The sequence below is a fragment of the Dasypus novemcinctus genome, chromosome X (assembly GCF_030445035.2).
Source record: "Dasypus novemcinctus isolate mDasNov1 chromosome X, mDasNov1.1.hap2, whole genome shotgun sequence".
In the NCBI taxonomy this organism is placed as follows: domain Eukaryota; kingdom Metazoa; phylum Chordata; class Mammalia; order Cingulata; family Dasypodidae; genus Dasypus; species Dasypus novemcinctus.
Window position 1 is genome coordinate 35,783,646 of NC_080704.1, and position 18,696 is coordinate 35,802,341.

Below are 18,696 nucleotides of genomic sequence, written 5' to 3' on the forward strand. Positions count from 1 at the left end.
ATTTTGGAGCACTGCTGCACCACATGGATTATAATTTACATTGTAGTCCACACTCTCCCCCAGTCCATTCAGTGGGTTATGGCAGGATATATAATGTCCTGCATCTGACCCTGCAATATTATTTAGGACAACTCCAAGTCCCAAGAATGCCCCCACTTCACATCTCCCACAAGAGTATAATAATTAGATTTGTATCGTCAGCTTGACTTCTGTCTAATGTTAATTCCTAATATTAATAAGGTCCTTTCACTTGAAGAAAGCTTTTGCAAAGTCTTTTGTATTTATTACCTTGTAAGAGCCTAACAAAAGCTCTGTGAAGAATAAAAGAGAACATTAGGGGCTATCAAAATTGATGTTTCAGTATGTACAATGTCTTCTTACCTATGTGGGCCTTCCCTTGGTTTGCAGATATAAAATTAGAGAACCCGATAGCTGAATAACAAAGTTACTCAATTTAGTGCTTCCCTTGTATAGTTCCAGGCAATTGCTTACTCTAAGGACAATATCTAGAAAAGGAGGCTCTCAAGTTTTCCACACAATCAATTAATGTGTGTAAATGTGAAAGAGACCCTGGATCATGGCCTAGCATGTTATAACTCTTATAATCAAGTGACTAATTTAAATTCAGGTAGCATTAAACTGAGGTGATTGTTTTTATTTTTCATTACTGGACCAAAAAAAAATAGATTCTTATCATTTTCTATATTTAGTCTTCCTTTCTATAGAGGATAAAAGACCAGTCCTGAATATCTGTCTTCATTGACTCCTATTTCTAAACCTTTTTTTAAACAAATCAGTTTTATTGGTACATATTAATAAAGCATACAATTCATCCAAAGTGTACAATCAATGGTATTTGGTATAATTACATAGTTGTGCATTAAATGCATCACTTCAATCATTATTAGAGCATTTTCATTATTTCAATATAATAAACAAAAAACAAACAAGAAAATTCTTGATCTCTCAATCTCTCTCTGTTTCCCCGCTGTACATAGCTATTCTTTCTGGCTATTCTTGCACATTTTATTTACTTTTAAAGCAGTTTTACTGAGATACATTCATATACCATACAATCTATCCGAAGTGTGTATTCAATGGCTTTTAATATTATATAATAAAAGTGTTGCACGTTTATCACCACAAAAATTTTTAGAACAATTTCATTACTCCAAAAAGAAAAATCCCATACCCTTTATTAGTCACTTCTCAGTTCTGCTATCCTTTCCCAGCCTTACATTACCACTAATCCAATTTCATCTTTATAAAGTGATTTATATTTTCATTTTCTATAAATGGAATCATACAAAATGTAGTATTTTGTGTCTGGTCTCTTTCACGTAGCATAATGTTTTTTGGGTCTGATATTAACATCTTGTAGTATTAACATACATTTGTTCAGTTTCAAAGAAAAACGGGTTTATATATGCAATTTTACCCATATTCATATTTTACATGAGGTTTGACTATGCTATACAGTCTAGTGTTACACTGTTTAGCTTTCTTTTTCATAATATACATGCCTTAGTATACACTTTAAACTACTGTTATACCCACATAGTACTACTGCTAGTTACAAACATTATGTTGTGCTTTCACTTTTTCTATTCATTTCCAAAGATTAACATACATCCCTTTTACCAATTCTAAACAAAAACTCTGTTAATTATTTTAACTATTTCCTTTTGGATTCTCTCTGTTTTCTACAGGAATTTCAGGGTCCTAAACTGTAAAGAACAGACTAAATAAAGTAGTGAATATAGTAAGAAGACAAGCTGATGGTTCTTGAATCCTCTATTTTTAGAGTACTGTGCATGCGGGTGGCCTTTTTCTAGTAGTTACGTGAGGATAAAAGGAAAAATAAAATTCCCCATGTTTATATGAGAGAAGAAACTAACTGTCCTAATTGGTAGGAGTTTTTCAAGATCTTGGATACATTACCCAGATACTTTTACTTTTTCCATGGAATGAGTTTTATATCAAAGGTTTGCTAGTTCTTTGTCTTTTCACATGATCACTACAAGTACCCTATAGCTATAACTCCATTGAATAACATAAAATATGTCATTACTTAATATCAATTCTGTGCTACAATAAGTAACATTTTGGTGGCATTTAGGTGTATTTCTGGGTGGACCACAGAGAAATTCAAGTCACAATGACATGGATTTGGGCGTAACGTCATTTATTTCTATGGCGATGTCCTTCAATTTTATATCTTCAGCCCAGACCTTTCTCCTAAGCTTTACCTCTGCATTCCCACCTGTTTCAAGATAGATATTTTCATCTCTATTACACATGGGCACGTCAAAACTGACTGCACTCCTGACTACACTCCTGACTTCTCTCTCCACAACAAAGTCTCCTCTTGAGTTCTGTGCCTCTGTGAAGGCGCCGCTCTTTACTCAGTCATGTCAAGTGAAAAGCAGGCTGTGACTCCTCATTTTACCTCCTATTCTCCCCTCACCTCTGCTTCCCATAAGGCACATCACAATGTTGGTTTTGCCTCTAAATAGCTCAGGCATCTGTTTCATTTGTTCAACCGTACTGCCTTAATTTTCATTTCTTGCTTGGAATATTACGGAAATAATTTTCTAATGGTGTCCCAGTGAAGGTCTTATATACTCCCATTTCATTCCTCTCACACTCACTGGAGTGATCTTTCAAAACCATAGAGCTGGCTATCCAATTTCCTTGCTTAAAAGTATGGTGTGACTTCCCAAATACTAAAGATGACATCCAAACACTTCAAGATAGGTAGCAAGGGGGAGGGACAGACAGCTTACTCTTTCTGAGTGAGCCCTAGAGTCAGCATTCTGCCCCTCTGGTGAGCATTTCACATGCATCGTATCATTTAGTTCTCCCCAAATGCTGTGAGGTATTACACTCATTTTAAGGCCCAGAGGTTAGGCGACAAGCTAATAAGTGGTAAAAGAAGTGGAATGTCTGCCCATAGGGTCCATACTCTTTCTACTCTGCCACCCTGTCTTTCTACACAGCTTAGCCCTAGGTGATCTTTCCAATCTCATTTCTTGTAACAACCTTAGCCCAGAAGAAACTGCAGATTCTCCAAACCCCTGGATATGCTGTTTCCTCTGCCAAGAGGTTAATGGCTTTAAACCTCTTTTAAAATCAAGCGATGGTTTTAACAATGTGGATTGATCCTTTACAGCCTCATGTACCTGGCTAACTCCTAACATTATTCTAATGTGACTTTCTCTAAACAGGGGCTCTCAACCTTGGCTGTACATCAGAATCATGTCCCGGCTGCACTGCAGACCTATTAAATCTGAATTGCTGGGGGTGGAACACAGAGATCAGCATTTTTCCCAGCTCTCCAGGCACTATACAAGGTTGAAAACCAGTGTTCTAGGTAGGTTTCCCAGTCCCTGACAGGTTTAGCTTAATCCTCATTTCTTTTCACTAGAACCTGTCCAGCCCCCTGTTGTAATACTAATCACAGTAACACATAATTTTGTCTTCACATGTCTGTCTTCACCTTTGGAATATGAGCCCTACAAAGGTAGAAATCACGCTCCAACACAGAAGTTTTTGATTATTTGTTACACAGTGACCCAGTCTATACACACTTGTAAGCAAATCCATGCAAACATATATACAAAAGAACAAAAGCTTCACAGAACAAATACTGACCCTTACTTGAGAGTGATGGTTTTAAAAACGTGGCTTGATACTCATCACATTGATTTCACAACCCAGTACTAGGTTTGACTTGCCTTTTGAAAGGCACTGCTTTAAGCATGTCTGTATCCCTAGTCCTAGTACTAAGAGAGTCACTGACAGGTGGTTAATAAAGATTTGCTGAATTAATCAACATTCTCAAGGACTTTATATAATTGTGTGTGTGTGTGTGTATATACATATGTATACATATGTATAAAAGTTGTACATATACAGAGCAGTGGTCAGTCATCAGCAGGCAAAAGAAATATGTGAATATTCATGATTATCCTCATTAGACATTGATCATAGAAAGATTAATAAATACATATTTAAGTTAATTAATATTATAGCAACAGAAAGGCATACACGGAGAGTTTTCTTTTCTTAGTTTTAGGGATTCTTAGATTACCTCTCTATTCACATATGTTCCAAGAAATATGATAATCTAATTTATTTCAAATACTAATTGTACTACTAAGATTGTATTCTTCCATCTTCCTTTGGAATTAACCAGTGGGCCAAGATTTTTGCCATAAACAATGAAGTTTCTTCCCCAATATCAGTAATTTTGTGTTAGAAATCTAAAATATCTTAATTAATTTACAGATATACTCAGATGTACAATTTAAAATTTACCAAAATTTTCTCTCTGAAAATATTTTACCTAATAGAAGAAAAATTTTATAATGGCTGGGGGGGTGTTGGGAGGAGAGATGGGTAAAATAAATGAGGATAGAGAAGGGAGTGAGTTGAGAGGGGCAGCCTGGGGCATGATCCAGATCAGAGATAAAGGAACCTCAAATATTAATCCTTTCTCAGTTTCTTCTTTCTGAGAAAAAGATCCTTAGTTACACCACTTCTATGACCATCTCTCCTCTTCCCCATACCTACCCACACACCTTGTTGAGAAGTTAATGTTTACAGTGATTTCTTAGGGGTGCTCAGAAAACTAGTTAAGATCTGTGAAATGCTTGTGAAGTATTAGTGAAAATTCACAGTCTTCCCATTTTCAGATAGTTATCCATAGTTCTATGTTAGAACTTGGAACCCTGAACATCTTTATCAACTCTCTTTAGGCCCAAAGCAGGAACGATTTCAGACACAGGAACAATCTGATTCAATTATGAATACAGTTCTTTCTCTTAAGGGTACATTTGCAATTTAAAATTTCCCAAGCTGTCACCCCTCAGGGCTCTAGGTAGCATTTTATAAATATATTGGCTTAAAACTTCTAGTCAGACGATCAGAAATAACAATATTTATAAAAAAAACTCCCTCATCCTGAAGTATGACAACTGTAATATCATTCCTTTAATAAGAAAAGAAAATAAACTGCCTCCCCCCCAATATCAGGGCAGGGGGAGGGGTTCTAAAGGCTTTGAGAGCAGAATTGATCAGGTTAATTCCATTCAGGAAGCATATGTTTCATAATACAGGTATGCTTGTAGAACCCATGAATTATGATTATGGCTGGGAGAATTAAACATCCTACAAAGTGACTGTTAAACAAAAGAGTGATATTTGGGTAGTCAAGCAAGAGCTGGAGTCTCCATATATAGAACAGCAGGTTGACAGTCAGAGGAAACCATATTTTGTGAAGGTTTCACCCCTCTCTCCATTCAGTATCTTTGATATAATGCAAAACTTTGCTGCTTTTCGGTGGATAGACATACTGGAATCTGCCAGGAGAGAAGTGGATCTGGCTAGACATTTGGAGTTTCCTTTTTTAATATGTAACAACTGTTCTTGCTATATAGCATGAATCAAACAATGACTATCTGCTACTGGTTTCTTCAAACGAAGTGAAAAGGTATCCCATATAGAAAGTTCCTTTCGTTCAAAATAAAAAAAATCATACACACAGGGAAAAAAGCACAGACTTCCATTTAGCCGAAATACTGAAATTGTACATAATCTCCTAAAATATGTTGTTTTATTTACTTTCAAACTTGGCATTTCCATTTGTTACTTTTAAATTCTAGTACCTTGATTCTAATCTACCCAGCTGAAATGCGTGATTAGCAATAATCAGTAGTTTTCAGTAGTTGGCAGTGTCACCATGACATCTCCAAATCTTTCATCAAAGGTCTGTTATGAGCCATCCAACTAAAAGTCAGAGCTGGCTATAAATGTCATTCCTGTCCATAAAATGTCGTTTAAATCTCAGGCAATTGGAATTTATAGAAAACACAATATCAACTGAGAGAGAATGAGAAAATTATCTGTGTTTTAAAATAATTTTTCAATCTTAGTCAGTAATTAAAGGGAAAATGATATCTCTAAGGTTTTCAGAAACATAAGGGAGTTTTTACATGGCTTTTAAGAATACATTTTTAAATGAATAATATAGTACAAGCTATGATGTTTTCTCAGTATAATCTCCAACTGCTTTTGAAAGAGACATCAGAAATCTAAACACCAAATGTAGTTTTAGTCTCCATTCTTCCATAGTAAATATAGTTCAGCAACATGGCAATTTTTTCCCTTTAATTATTCAGAATCTTGCAGTTTCTCAGGCTCAGGAGTTTAAATATGAATTCTCATTGTAGAGTACTGCAGATATAAATATAAAATGTATGGGAGATGGATGGATGTACCTGTGCCCTCAGCCAGGCTTATTGTGATGATTTTAAGGGATATAGTTATTAAACCCCTGACAGCAAATTATTTTTCAATCACTGAATTAGAATTTTTTCCAAAGTAATGTGCTAAGAAGTCCACCTAGGGTTTTACTACTTATCTACCATAGTTGGTATTTTTAAAAATTCTAGAGTGGTTTTATGGCCCTTCCAATGTGAAATAAAATTGTATTTATGAAATATCACAGGCCATGTAAGTTAGAGCAGTGCACTGTCTAACCACTCACCTAAGAGCGACCAAAAATCTAAATTTGCATTGCTTTTACATTCTGTCACAAGCTGTGGGAGATATCTGCCAAGACTAGGTCAGAAATTCTTAGAAACAAACTATCTCCAAATGATCAAACTACTTAACAACACATTGTGAGAGAAGCAAGTAGGATCAGACCACAATGATAAAGCAACAACAATAAATTCACCAAGAGGCTATAAATTGCCACCATCATCTTCTTTATGCATAGGAGCATCAAAGTAGAACAAATGTCTTATCGAAAGAGAAAAAAGGAGGAGGAATAGAACCTTTGCTTATAACGATTTCATTTGGGAATTGTTTTTCAACCTACAATCTATCACTGCTTCATTATTATTTAAAAATATGAAAAAAATGAAGCTAGTCCAAAAAATTGATCATATGATTCTAACACTCCATATTCTCTTTGAGGTAATAGTAAAGTTCTATTATATCAAGACACAAAAATGAACCATCCACAAAAAAACTACGTAATAGTTGAGGAGAATTATACCAGATATTGAAAATATACTTAAGGAGCCACCTTGATTTACAGAACATGATTCTTACCAAGATTCCATTTAAACAAAATTACCTACACTTTTGTTTTCACTGTTTATGCATATGAAACTTGAAAGCAATAATTTTTGTTTCTAGGAAAAAACTGCCTGAAAATTGTATGATCATTTTCTATGACAAATTTAGCCATCTCATTTTTAGTTTCACAGATCATGTTAGGAAGAAAGCTACAAAATGCCAGATTAACATTTTAAAACATATTTGAAAGTAATGAAGGGAAACTGATTCAGTTAGCAACGCTAAATAAAACAGACAATGCATACAGATGCTTTCCCTGTAAAATATTAAATAAAAACTCAGCAATGGCAACTTTTTCAATTTAATAAACAAATCCCTAACTTATTTCTCAGTTTCAGCGAAGTTTCTCCATATCCAAAAGCTCTGGATTGTATAGGCAAGTTTCTCCTTTTCTGAAAAACATACTTTTTGAATACCAGAGTGTTAGATGGAATAAATAAATAAATGACTCCTCTTTCTTTCTCTGCCCCTCTCCTTCTTGCCAAAATACCAAAATATAGCAGGCCATCTAAAACAACTTTTATTTTGTTCCTAGTATACCCATTAGAACTACAAATGAATCGTTCAGTTGGATTCACAAAAGCACTTAAAAGGAAATGCTTCACTTACTTGCCACTGTTTCATCAGCTCTCGAACTCCCTTGGAGTCTTCTAGAAGCCTTTCCTTATGGGTGGCATCCTGCAGCACATTGGCAGTAGTTTCAGCTTCTGTAAGCCAAGCAAGGAACTTCTCCAGGTCCAGGGGGAACTGTTGCAGTAATCTGTGAGTTTCTTCCAAAGCAGCCTCTCGTTCACTCATTCTGTAAAGGAACAAGCATCCAGATGTAATTCTCCTCAATTATCAGAATGGTGGGCCCAGTGAACTTTCACAAAAAGAGCAAAAGTGGAAGGACAAAATTCTAACATAACAACAAAGGAATGAGTTGTTGCTAAAACGTCTTTTAAAAACAACTACAACAATTAGAACATTGTGCAGGCCATTTACCTTCATTTCTATTCAACTTAAAGGTTTCTGTGTGTAGGGAAGGCATGCAAAAGTATCTGTTGAAAAAGAATGACAATTGCAGATTTCTGTCACGTTTGGACTGTTGAAAGGCCATATATGAGCTTTCAAAAATACCTTCTGAGCTTTCTAGTTTTGGCTGGTCAATTCTGAAAGTTTATTTTAATAGGCTGCAAAAGTTTAAGCTAATTTTTATAGGTGAAATTTTAAATCCCTACACCATGCTTCTCTTTGATTTTACCCCGAGGCAGAAATCATGGATTTGAAAGGCAAGAAGAAAAGTTCAAGATGATGCGAATCTATGGTGAAAAGTTGAATGCTGGGCAAAGGGAAACAAACAAACAAAAAGATTAACGAGTAGAAAAATAACTTATTTTATGGAAACCGTTGTGCAAAAGATTATTGTAACTATTGCGTTGCCTTCATATATTGTTGCCCGATGGCCTTATAACTTGAGAATATTTCCTAAAAGAAAATTCTTCGGTATAATGGAAAAACTAGTTGTGCTATTTGGCAAATTAGTTAACTTCTCTGACTTCTCTGTTTCTCATCTGCAATGCATGTTGCTGGGATGAAAATTAAAATGGAGCAACGGGTACGAAGTTGAGCACCTTACGTACATTATAGTTACTAAAAAAATGTTAGTTTCCTCTCCCAACACCTTCATTCCTCTAGTCTTTTGGAAGGGATGAACCAAATCCCCTAATGAAAGAAAACTCTAACAAATATTTATTCATATTTTCTGATCCTCTATATACTGCATGTCTTGTGGATATGCCCGCATATGTCCTCAGCAAGTTTGGGAGTGAGAACTGCCTTAGGCAGTAACAGCCCCACCTGAAAAGATCCAGGTAAATTTCGTCTGCACAGAGGAAATTAATACTCTATTTAAATGCCTTATTTGCCTTCTATTACTACACAAACACTGTCTAGGATTAAACATAAGCTAAAAAATGGATTTTAAAAAATTGAATGCTTGAATATGATATACTTTGCTTGTTAAGATGTGATTGTCAATAATTATGCAAAACTGCAATTTATTTCAGCAGCAACTTTATCCCGGGATGTGCAAACCCGGCAATAAAAAACTCCTGCTGAGCCAGTGGCAGCAAAGCCCCCGGAAGAGCTGTTATTCATCATGGGTGAGATTTTTGCTGAGCACACAGTCTTCTTACAGTGTAGTTTCTGCGTTTATACTGGATGAAAATCTTCTGTCTGCATTAAATGGTGGAGGGTAGGATAAGTTTATGAGGATGCAGCTATTTGGAAAAAAAGTAAGCATTACACTAAAGCTACTGATCAACTCTTAAATAAATTTTAATATGGCACAATTGAAAGGTAGCATAGTGTTCTGGTGGGGCTAAGAAGTTAAACCTCATGTCATCTGTGGGCTAACCTGGAATGCTGGTTCCCTGCTTATCCAGTTTTCAGGCAAACTAACATTGCAGGGAGAAATGTCAAAATAGTTATTGTTTATCATGTTAAAAAAATTCAGAACCACGTCAACAGCACTGAGAATCTTATTGTTACCTACTGGCATGAAATGTACAGGGTGAGACCATGTGCAACTGCTGCCATTTGACCATATCTGAAACACAAAAACGACAATTTCATTCTGTTCAAGCTAGTATTTCTTGGTTGTTTGGGGCATTAGAAATCACTGCGACTTAATCCATCTCCAGTCCAGAATTGGGGATAAAAAGAAGCTGTCACATTCCAGAAGACAAATGCAGTTCTAGACACTGACATATCTTGCAATATACTCCAATTTTACACACCGTAAGAGGACAATACAAAACTCTCCCACTGCAGAGTGAAGCTTAGAGAATTTGATAATGTACACTTTATTATCAGCTTCATCCTCATGATGCACTACACTCGATGCAGCTTAGTTCCTCTAGCCTTAAACTAGAAACTACTTACCCTCTGCTTCTGGAGCAAGTAACTAGTAAGAAACTTTCCAAGAGTTATTTGTAAAATGCAATGCACATAAATCAGATGAAAGGGTTCTACAGAGACAATGAGATTTTCAGCCAAATCCTACCAATGTGTTTGCTGCTTTGTAAATTAGGCCCTTAGGGAAGAAACAGTTACTCTTTTAGGACAGTAAGGCACCATTTTCCTAAACGATACCTTTGTGGTCTGAAATATTGACAACATCAAGCAGAATATTTTCTAACTTAGAAAATAATTTAAAAAAATTCAATGGCAGTAACAGCAGAAAATCTCTCAAATGAGTTCCTTTACAAGCTTCTTTGATCATAGGTGAAATTGTTGTTTTCTGCTTGTGTGGGAGTTTTAAAGCTACATCCTTTCTCCTGGGATGAATATTATGTACATTGATGCCTACATTCTAATTGTGCCAAGACTAGACTAGAGATGATTCAATGGCACTTAATCTCCATATTTGTGCATTTAAAATAGCCCTAAATGTATCCTTTATTTAAAAATTTTCCTTAACCATATGTTTCACTGTTTTTTTAAAAAAGATTTATTTTATTTCTTTCTTTCCCCTTCTCCCCCCCATTTTCTGCTCTCTATGTCCATTCACTGTGTGTTTTTCTGCATCCACTTGCATTGTCAGGCGGTGCTGGGAAACTGTGTCTCTTTGTTGTGTCATCTCGCTGTGCCAGCTCCCCGTGTGTGTGGCACCACTCCTGGGCAGGCTGCGTTTCTTACACACAGGGTGGCTTTCCTTGCAGGGTGCACTCCTATGAGGAGGCACCCCTGCGTGGCACAGCACTCCTTGCGCGTGGCAGCACTGTGCATGGGTCAGCTTGCCACACAGGTCAGGAGGTCCTGGGTATTGAACCCTGAACACTCCATATGGTAGGCAGATGCTCTATCAGTTGAGTCATGTCTGCTTCCCCATTGTATGGTTTTTAAAAGCTTACGTGATTTTTTAAAAAAAGTAGAAAAAATGAGAATCATAAAAAATTGGCTCAGAACAAAATTAAAGATCTTTGAGGACTTGAACCTGAATTGTTTTTCAAATTCCTTTGTCCAGGTTATCAAATTATAGATCTTGGATAAAATTTGCCTGAACTTTAAAAGTAACAATGACTAGCTATGAGAAATAGTAATGATGCTTTACAAATAGATGTACTGTATTGGTTAAGTACTTTCTTATAATAACGTTCAGCGATCAGCTAGTTCAGCTTCATAATGTACACAAGTAGTTGACAATTCGAATTTGATGGGGAGGGAATGGTATGGTGATTTAAATGGGTTTTCATTTGGTTCATAAGGGCATCAAATACCATTCTCAGGATGTAAATAAGGGATGGTGTGGTACAGTGGTTCTTAAAGTGTGGTCCATGGACCAGCCGCACCAGCAGCAACTCAGTGCTTGTTAGAAATGTAGATTCTTAGAGCCCACCCTAGACCTCCAAATCAGAAACTCGTTTGAGGGAGCCCAGGAAGCTATGGTGCCACGAGCCTTCCCAGTGATCCTGATAAATGCTAACGTTGGAGAATCACTGCAGCGGGGCAGCAAACATTAAGATCTAGTAGTGTAGTGGACAATGTGCTGGGCTGCCTGACCCCTTTTGAGGACTGAAATACTTCTCACCCTAGCTGCTAGAAGTGCTGTGGGCGGGCAGTTCTTAGCTGTTAGCCCTTTATGAGAACTGGCCTCAGCTAGAGAGAGTTGCCTAGCCCCAAATCACTGTCTTCACCCCCCTGGCAGGCTGCATTCCTTGATGGTTAATGTGGCCTGGCCCCCTTGCTGCAATGTAAGACAATTCTGAAGGGTCCTCCTAGCTTCAGACTTCAGAGCTTCTTGTGAGGAGGGGAGGGCAGAGGATTGGTTGATGTTATGGCTGTGACACTATAGGAGCTCAGCTTCTCCTGCCCTATCCTGCTTCCTTCTCTTTCCTGCCCTCTGTTAACTAATTCCAAGAGCATGCTCCAACAAATGGCTTACACATTAATCGTTTTCTCAGAATCTGCTTTCTGGGGGACCCACCTGCTGACTTGTCATGCTAAACAAGGATTTAAAAAAAAATATTCTTCCCTAAGGAATGTATGTGGAGAAATAAACAGCTACTTGCACAAGAGGTGGACTCAAAAAGGGACAGAACGGAGGATTCTCACACACAACAAATGTGCCTGAAGAGCTATTGCACCTTTTTAAAATATATATATATTTCCTATTTATTTCTCTTCCCTCTCCCTTCCCCCAATCCCCTGTTGTCTGCTCTCTGTGTCCATTCGCTGTGTGCTCTTCCTTGTCCACTCCGTTGTTGTCAGCGGCACGGAAATCTGTGTTTCCTTTTGTTGCGTCATCTTGTGTGTCAGCTCTCCATGTGTGTGGCGCCATTCCTGGGTAGGTTGAACTTTCTTTCGCACTGGGTGGCTCTCTCTACGGGGCATGCTCCTTGAACGTGGGGCCCCCTGTGTGGCAGGGCACTCCTTGCATGCATCAGCACTGCACATGGGCCAGCTCCACATGGGTCAAGAAGGAGCTGGCCCACACTGGTCAAGGAGGCCGGGGCTTTGAACCATGGACCTCCCATGTGGTAGACGGACGCCCCATCCACTGGGCCAAGTCCACTTCCCGAGCTACTGCACCTTTGGTTGCCCTTTAAGGAGATCTACGATAATGTTTTTATTACCAGTTACAGCCGCTTCCTGGTTGAAAGCAAGAATCTGCTGAAGAGGCAAAGTGCTGGAACTATAAAGTTTAGTACAACCCTGCACCTTCCTAAGACAGTACCCATCCAGAGACAACCTGCCTAAAGGTAAGGAATCATAGAAGGCATGTGCTCATTATCTTCATTTTCTTCTTAAGACCTTATTACCCATGAGGTAACCAGATAAGTAATACCCTGATCTGTCACTAAACACGCATACACACATACCATATCATGGTCTCTCTGAATAAATGTCTAGGACTCCAGATTTTCTATTAAGTTGAATATCACCACTTCCATAAAGGTCATTCTCATAAATAGAAAGTAAAGAGGAAAGGAAGGGAAACTTACTACTTTCCAAGGCTAAGTCTAAAGAGCTTAATCAATTTACAGACAACTTTCCACAATTAGATGCATGGAGGAAAAATACTTTATCAGTCCAGTGTATTGCAGCATTATAAGCATGTTATATGTGTGTGTTTACATAAACATACATAAACACACACACACGGAGTAATATTTGGAAAAAAAGGAACAATTTAAGATGGAAGGTTATTTTGCCCAAGTTTTTCTGTAAGTGTGACAAATTGGGGAAATTTACAGCAGTCAATCTTCTGCTAAATGACACTTCAATTTGTGCCCTGGTGTTGTCATGAAGTCACCACATAAAGTACTCTGAATCTTTACTGCCTGGTTTATTTGCATTTTAGTCACTATCATTTCCTATGATATAGGGGAAGGATTAGGGAACTACAATCTTGTTCCTTTTTTGTTCATTGCATGAATGTCAGAGAGAATAAGCACCCTCAGCAGCACCTAGATTTAGGACCAGTTTCTTGCAACGTCAAACACTATTCATAGAAGCAGAGTTAAACTGAGGTCCAAAATCTCCACCACCATAATAGTCTCTCCTCGTTTGCCAGTAAATACGTTACATATCAATTAATTTTTTAAAAGTTTTCATTGGATTTGGGACAGCTAGAATTTTGCTACCTATGGATATATAGTACTTTGGAGAAAGGATCCCTTTCCATCTCTAACAATTCTATTAGTAATTTTCACTATGGGGAAGCATAAACCTAAGTAAACACCTTCGAAAATGCCTGGACTAGTATCTCCTTAGTTCCCTTCCTAGCAAAAACTCCAAGACAGTGGCTTTGTCTGCCTTTGGGCAACATCTTCCTAGATAGATGACTACAGAAGGGTTGCAGCACAGAGAGGTTTCCTTTTTCTCCTCTGTCATCTATCTGCACAGTTAGGAATATACTCTCTCATTTAAACTTAACTAGTGACACTTGCATTTTTTCATTTTAAAAATAATTTATTGAAGTATATTATTCATACATGAACATACATAAACAATAAATATACAGTAAAAGTTGTGAACTTATAAAACAGACATGCATATTATCATTCAGGGCTCCCATATATGACCCCACCACCAACAACTTTTATTGTTGTGAAACATTTGTAAGAAACTATGAAAGAGCTTTGTCAAAGTATTACTACTAACCAAAGTCCATATCTTACTTCTGGTGTATTTTTCCTCCAACCCACCCTATTATTTTTTTTTTTGGTTCATAAACCTTACAAAATATCTAAAGTGTACAATCAATGGCATTTGGTATAATCACCAAGTTGTGCATTCATCACTTAAATCAATATTAGAGCATTTTCATTACTCAAACAAACAAACAAACCCCAAAACAAACCACTATCACATGCGAAGGTTAGAGCTACTAATTACCAAACCTACGATGTGCTTTCACTATTTCTGTTGATTTCCAAACATTTCCAAACAACTTTTTACCTATTCAGCACAGATTAAACCTCAGCTTTCCATTCTCTAACCACATTCTTTTCTCTGGTGACTTATATACTAGCTATTAACTCCATGAGTTTGTTCATTATATTTAGTCCATTACAGCAAAGTCACAAAATATTTGTCCTTTTGTGCCTAGCTTCCTTCACTCAATATAATATCCTTCAGGTTCATCCATGTTATCATATGCTTCATGACTTCATTTCTTCTTACAGCTGAATAATATTCTATCATGTGTATACACGACAGTTTGTTTATCCATTAGTCAGTTGATGGACACATGGGCTGTTTCCATCTTTTGGCAATTGTGAACATAGGTGTGCAGATGCTGTTCGTGTCCCTGTGCTCATTTTTTCTAGGTACATACCTAGTAGCTAATAGCGGTATTGCTATCATATGGTAGATCTAGATCTAACTTCCCTAGGAACCACCAAACAGACTTCCACAGTGGCTGTACCATTCTACATTCCCACTAGCAGTGAATAAACATTCCTATCTCTCTACATTCTTTCCAACTCTTGTAGTTTTCTGTTTTATTAGTGGCCATTCTAGTAGGTGTGAAATGGTATCTAATCGTAGCTTTACTTTGCATTTCCCTAATAACCAGTGTTACTGCCTCCCTCCACCCCTTCTCCCAGCCGTTGTTATCTTCCCCCTCCAGCCGTTGCGGTCCTTCCCGCCAGTCCCGCCCACATTGCTAGCATATAATCTGCCTCCTTCCTTAGACACTGCTTACCGCATAGCCCTCCGCCCACTTCCACCTATCCTCTACCACCTTGTAGCTAGCCCACCCTAGCTCCAACCCCTCCCTCCACCCAACCCTATATAACCAAGTGTGCTTCCGCAATAAAGCAGACCTGTTCCTGCGCTCAGGCGGTCTCCGTGGTTCCTTTTTAACCGCGCGTCCCCCACGCCTGGAAGAACTGGTGCTCCTTTCAGGAGTACCTCCCGCCGGTGGTTAGGCAGGAGCGAGCCCCCCCTGACTCTTGGGCATAAGCGAGGCCGAGCCCTCGCTCCAGACAACATTACAACAAACCAGTTGTATTAGTCAGGGTTCTCTAGGGAAACAGAATCAACAGGAGATACCTGTAAATAGTAGGAGAATTTATAAGCATCTCTCATGTGACTGTGGGGATGCACAAGTCCGGGTTCCAAAGGCAGGCTGCTCTGATGAAGTCCAGTGAAGGTCCTTGATGAGTTTCCAGGTGACACTGGCTGTCCAAAGACAAGCTGGGAAATTCTCTCTGAATGCTGAAATCACTTCCCCTTTTAAAGCATTCAATTGATTGGATAAAATGTCACCCATTGCTGATGGCAATCTCCCTGGTTGATTGTAGATATAATCAGCCATCTATGCAGTAAACTCACTGATGACTAAAGCCTATAAATGTCCTTGTATTACAATTAGCCCAGTGCTTGCTTAACCAGACAACTGGCACAATTACCTTACCGAGTTGACACATTAGCCCAACCACCGCAGCCAGTGATGCTGAGCATTTTTTTTCATGTGTTTTTTCACCATTTCTTTTCTTCTTTAGAAAAATATCTATTCAGGTTTTTCCCATTTTTTAATTGGGTCATTTGTCTTTTTGTTGCTAAGTTGTGGGATCTCTTTATATATCATGGATATTAGACCCTTGTTGGATGTGTGATTTCCAAATGTTTTCTCCCATTGAGTAGGTTGCCTTTTTACCCTCTTCACAAAGTCCTTTGAGGTGCAGAAGTATTTAATTTTGAGGAGGTACCATTTATCTCTTTTTTCTTTTGTTGCTCATGCTTTGGTTGTAAGGTTTGAGAAACCCCCACCTACAACAGGGTCTTGTAGATTTTTCCATACGTTATCTTCTAGGAGTTTCATGGCCCTGCCTTTTATGTTTAGGTCTTTCATCTATTTTGAGTTGATTCTTGCATAGGGAGTGAGATAGGGGTTCTCTTATTCTTTTAGTTATGGATATCCAGTTCTCCCAGCACCATTTATGGAGGAGACTGTTCTATCCCAGAAAAGTGAACTTGATAGGCTTATCGAAAATTAGTTGATCATAGAGATAAGGGTCTATTTCTGAACTCTCAATCCAGTCCACTGATCGATGTGTCTATCTTTATGCCAATACTCTGCTGTTTCGACCACTGCAGCTTTATAATACACTTCAAGGTCAGGGAGCATAAGTCCTCTGTCTTCACTCTTCTTTTTAAGGGTGTTTTTGGCTATTTGGGATCCCTTTCCCTTCCGAATAAATTTGGTAATTGACTTTTCTATTTCCATGAAGTAGACTGTTGGAATTTTGATTGGTATGCATTGAATCTATAAATCAATTTGGGTAGAATTTACGTACTCTTCCAATCCATGCACATGGAATATCTTTCCATTTGTTTACATCTTCTTTGATTTCATTGAGCAGTGTTTTGTAGTTTTCTGAATGCAGATCCTTTACATTCCTGGTTAAATTAATTCCTAGATGTTTGGGTCATTTTGTTGCTACTGTAAATGGAATTCTTTCTTGAATTCCTCCTCAGCTTACTCATTACTAGTGTGTAGAAAATCTACGGATTTTTGGGTGTTGATCTTGTATCCCGTTAATTTGCTGAATGCATTTATTAGTTCAAGTAGCTTCGTTATAGATATTTTGGGATTTTTAAAATAAAGGTTCATGTTATCTGCAAATAATGAGAGATTTACTTTCTCTTTTCCAATTTGGATGCCTTTCATTTCTTTTTCTTGCCTAATTGCTCTAGGTAGAACTTCTAGTAAAATGTCAAATAAAGGTGGTGACAGTGGGCATCATTGCCTTGTTACTGATCTTAGGGGGAAAGCTTTCAAACTTTCCCTATTGAGTATGATGTTGGCTATGGGATTTTCATATATGCTCCTTATTACTTTAAGGAACTTTCCTCTATACCTATCTTCTGAAGCATTTTTATCAAGAAAGGATGCTGGATTTTGCCAAATGCCTTTTCAAAATCAGTAGAGATGATTGTGTTTTTTTCCCTTCAATTTGTTAATGTGGTATATTATGTTAATTGATTTTCCTCTGTTGAATCACCCTTGCATACAAAGAAAAAACCCATTTGATTGTGATGTATAATTGTTTTTATATGCTGTTGGATTCTATCGGCAAGTATATGTTGAGAATTTTTGCATTCATGTTCATTAGAGAGATTGGTATGTAATTTTCTTTTCTTGCAGTATCTTTATCTGGCTTTGGTATTAGTGTGATGCTGGCTTCATAAAACGTGTTGGGTGATTTTTCCTCCTTTCCAATTTTTGGAAGAGTTTAAACAGGATTGGCATTAATTCTTCTCACAATGTTTGGTAGAATTCATCTGTGAAGCCATTTGGTCCTGGATTTTTCTTTGTTGGAAGATTTTTGATGACTGCTTCAATCTCTTTGCTTGTGATTGGCTTGTTGAGTTCCTGTATTTCTTCTAGAGTCAATGTAGGTTGTCTGTGCATTTGTAGGAGTTTGTCCATTTGATCTAGGTTGTCTAATTTGTTGGCATAGAGTGACTCATAATATCCTCTTATGACTCTTTATTTCTGTGGGGTCAGTCATAACTTCCCCCTTTCATGTGTGATTTAATTTATTTGCATCTTCTCTCTTTTTTTCTTTGTTAGTCTTGCAAAGTGTTTGTCAATTTTAATGATTTTCTTAAAGAATCAGCTTTTGGTCTTGTTTATTTTCTCTATTTGTTTTTTTGTTCCCAATTTCATTTTTTTTAAAAGATTTATTTTTTAAATTTATTTTTCTCCCCTCCCCTGCCCCCAAGTTGTCTGCTCTCTGTGTACATTTGCTCTGTGTTTTTCTGTGACCGCTTCTATCCTTATCAGCAGCACTGGGAATCTGTGTTTCTTTTTGTTGCATCATCTTGTTGTGTCAGCTCTCCGTGTATGTGGCGCCATTCTTGGACAGGCTGCACTTTTGCACTGGGCGGCTCTCCTTATGGGGCACACTCCTTGTGCGTGGGGCTCCCCTATGCAGGGGACACCCCTGCATGGCACAGCACTCCTTGCGTGCATCAGCACTGTGTGTGGGACAGCTCCACACGGGTCAAGGAGGCCCAGGGTTTGAACCATGGACCTCCCATGTGGTA

The 18,696-nt window shown here is 37.8% G+C and overlaps 1 protein-coding gene across 3 annotated transcripts in view; it reads right to left on the minus strand.

The window, feature by feature from the left end:
- The window catches only part of DMD (dystrophin), a 2,676,723-nt gene that overhangs the window by 505,037 nt on the left and 2,152,990 nt on the right, over positions 1 to 18,696 (minus strand). For all 3 annotated transcript variants that reach the window (XM_058291720.2, XM_023592525.3, XM_058291721.2), the window contains one exon: positions 7,759 to 7,948. In XM_058291720.2, the coding sequence (XP_058147703.1) occupies positions 7,759 to 7,948 (190 nt within the window). The remainder of the gene's footprint in view (positions 1 to 7,758; positions 7,949 to 18,696) is intronic.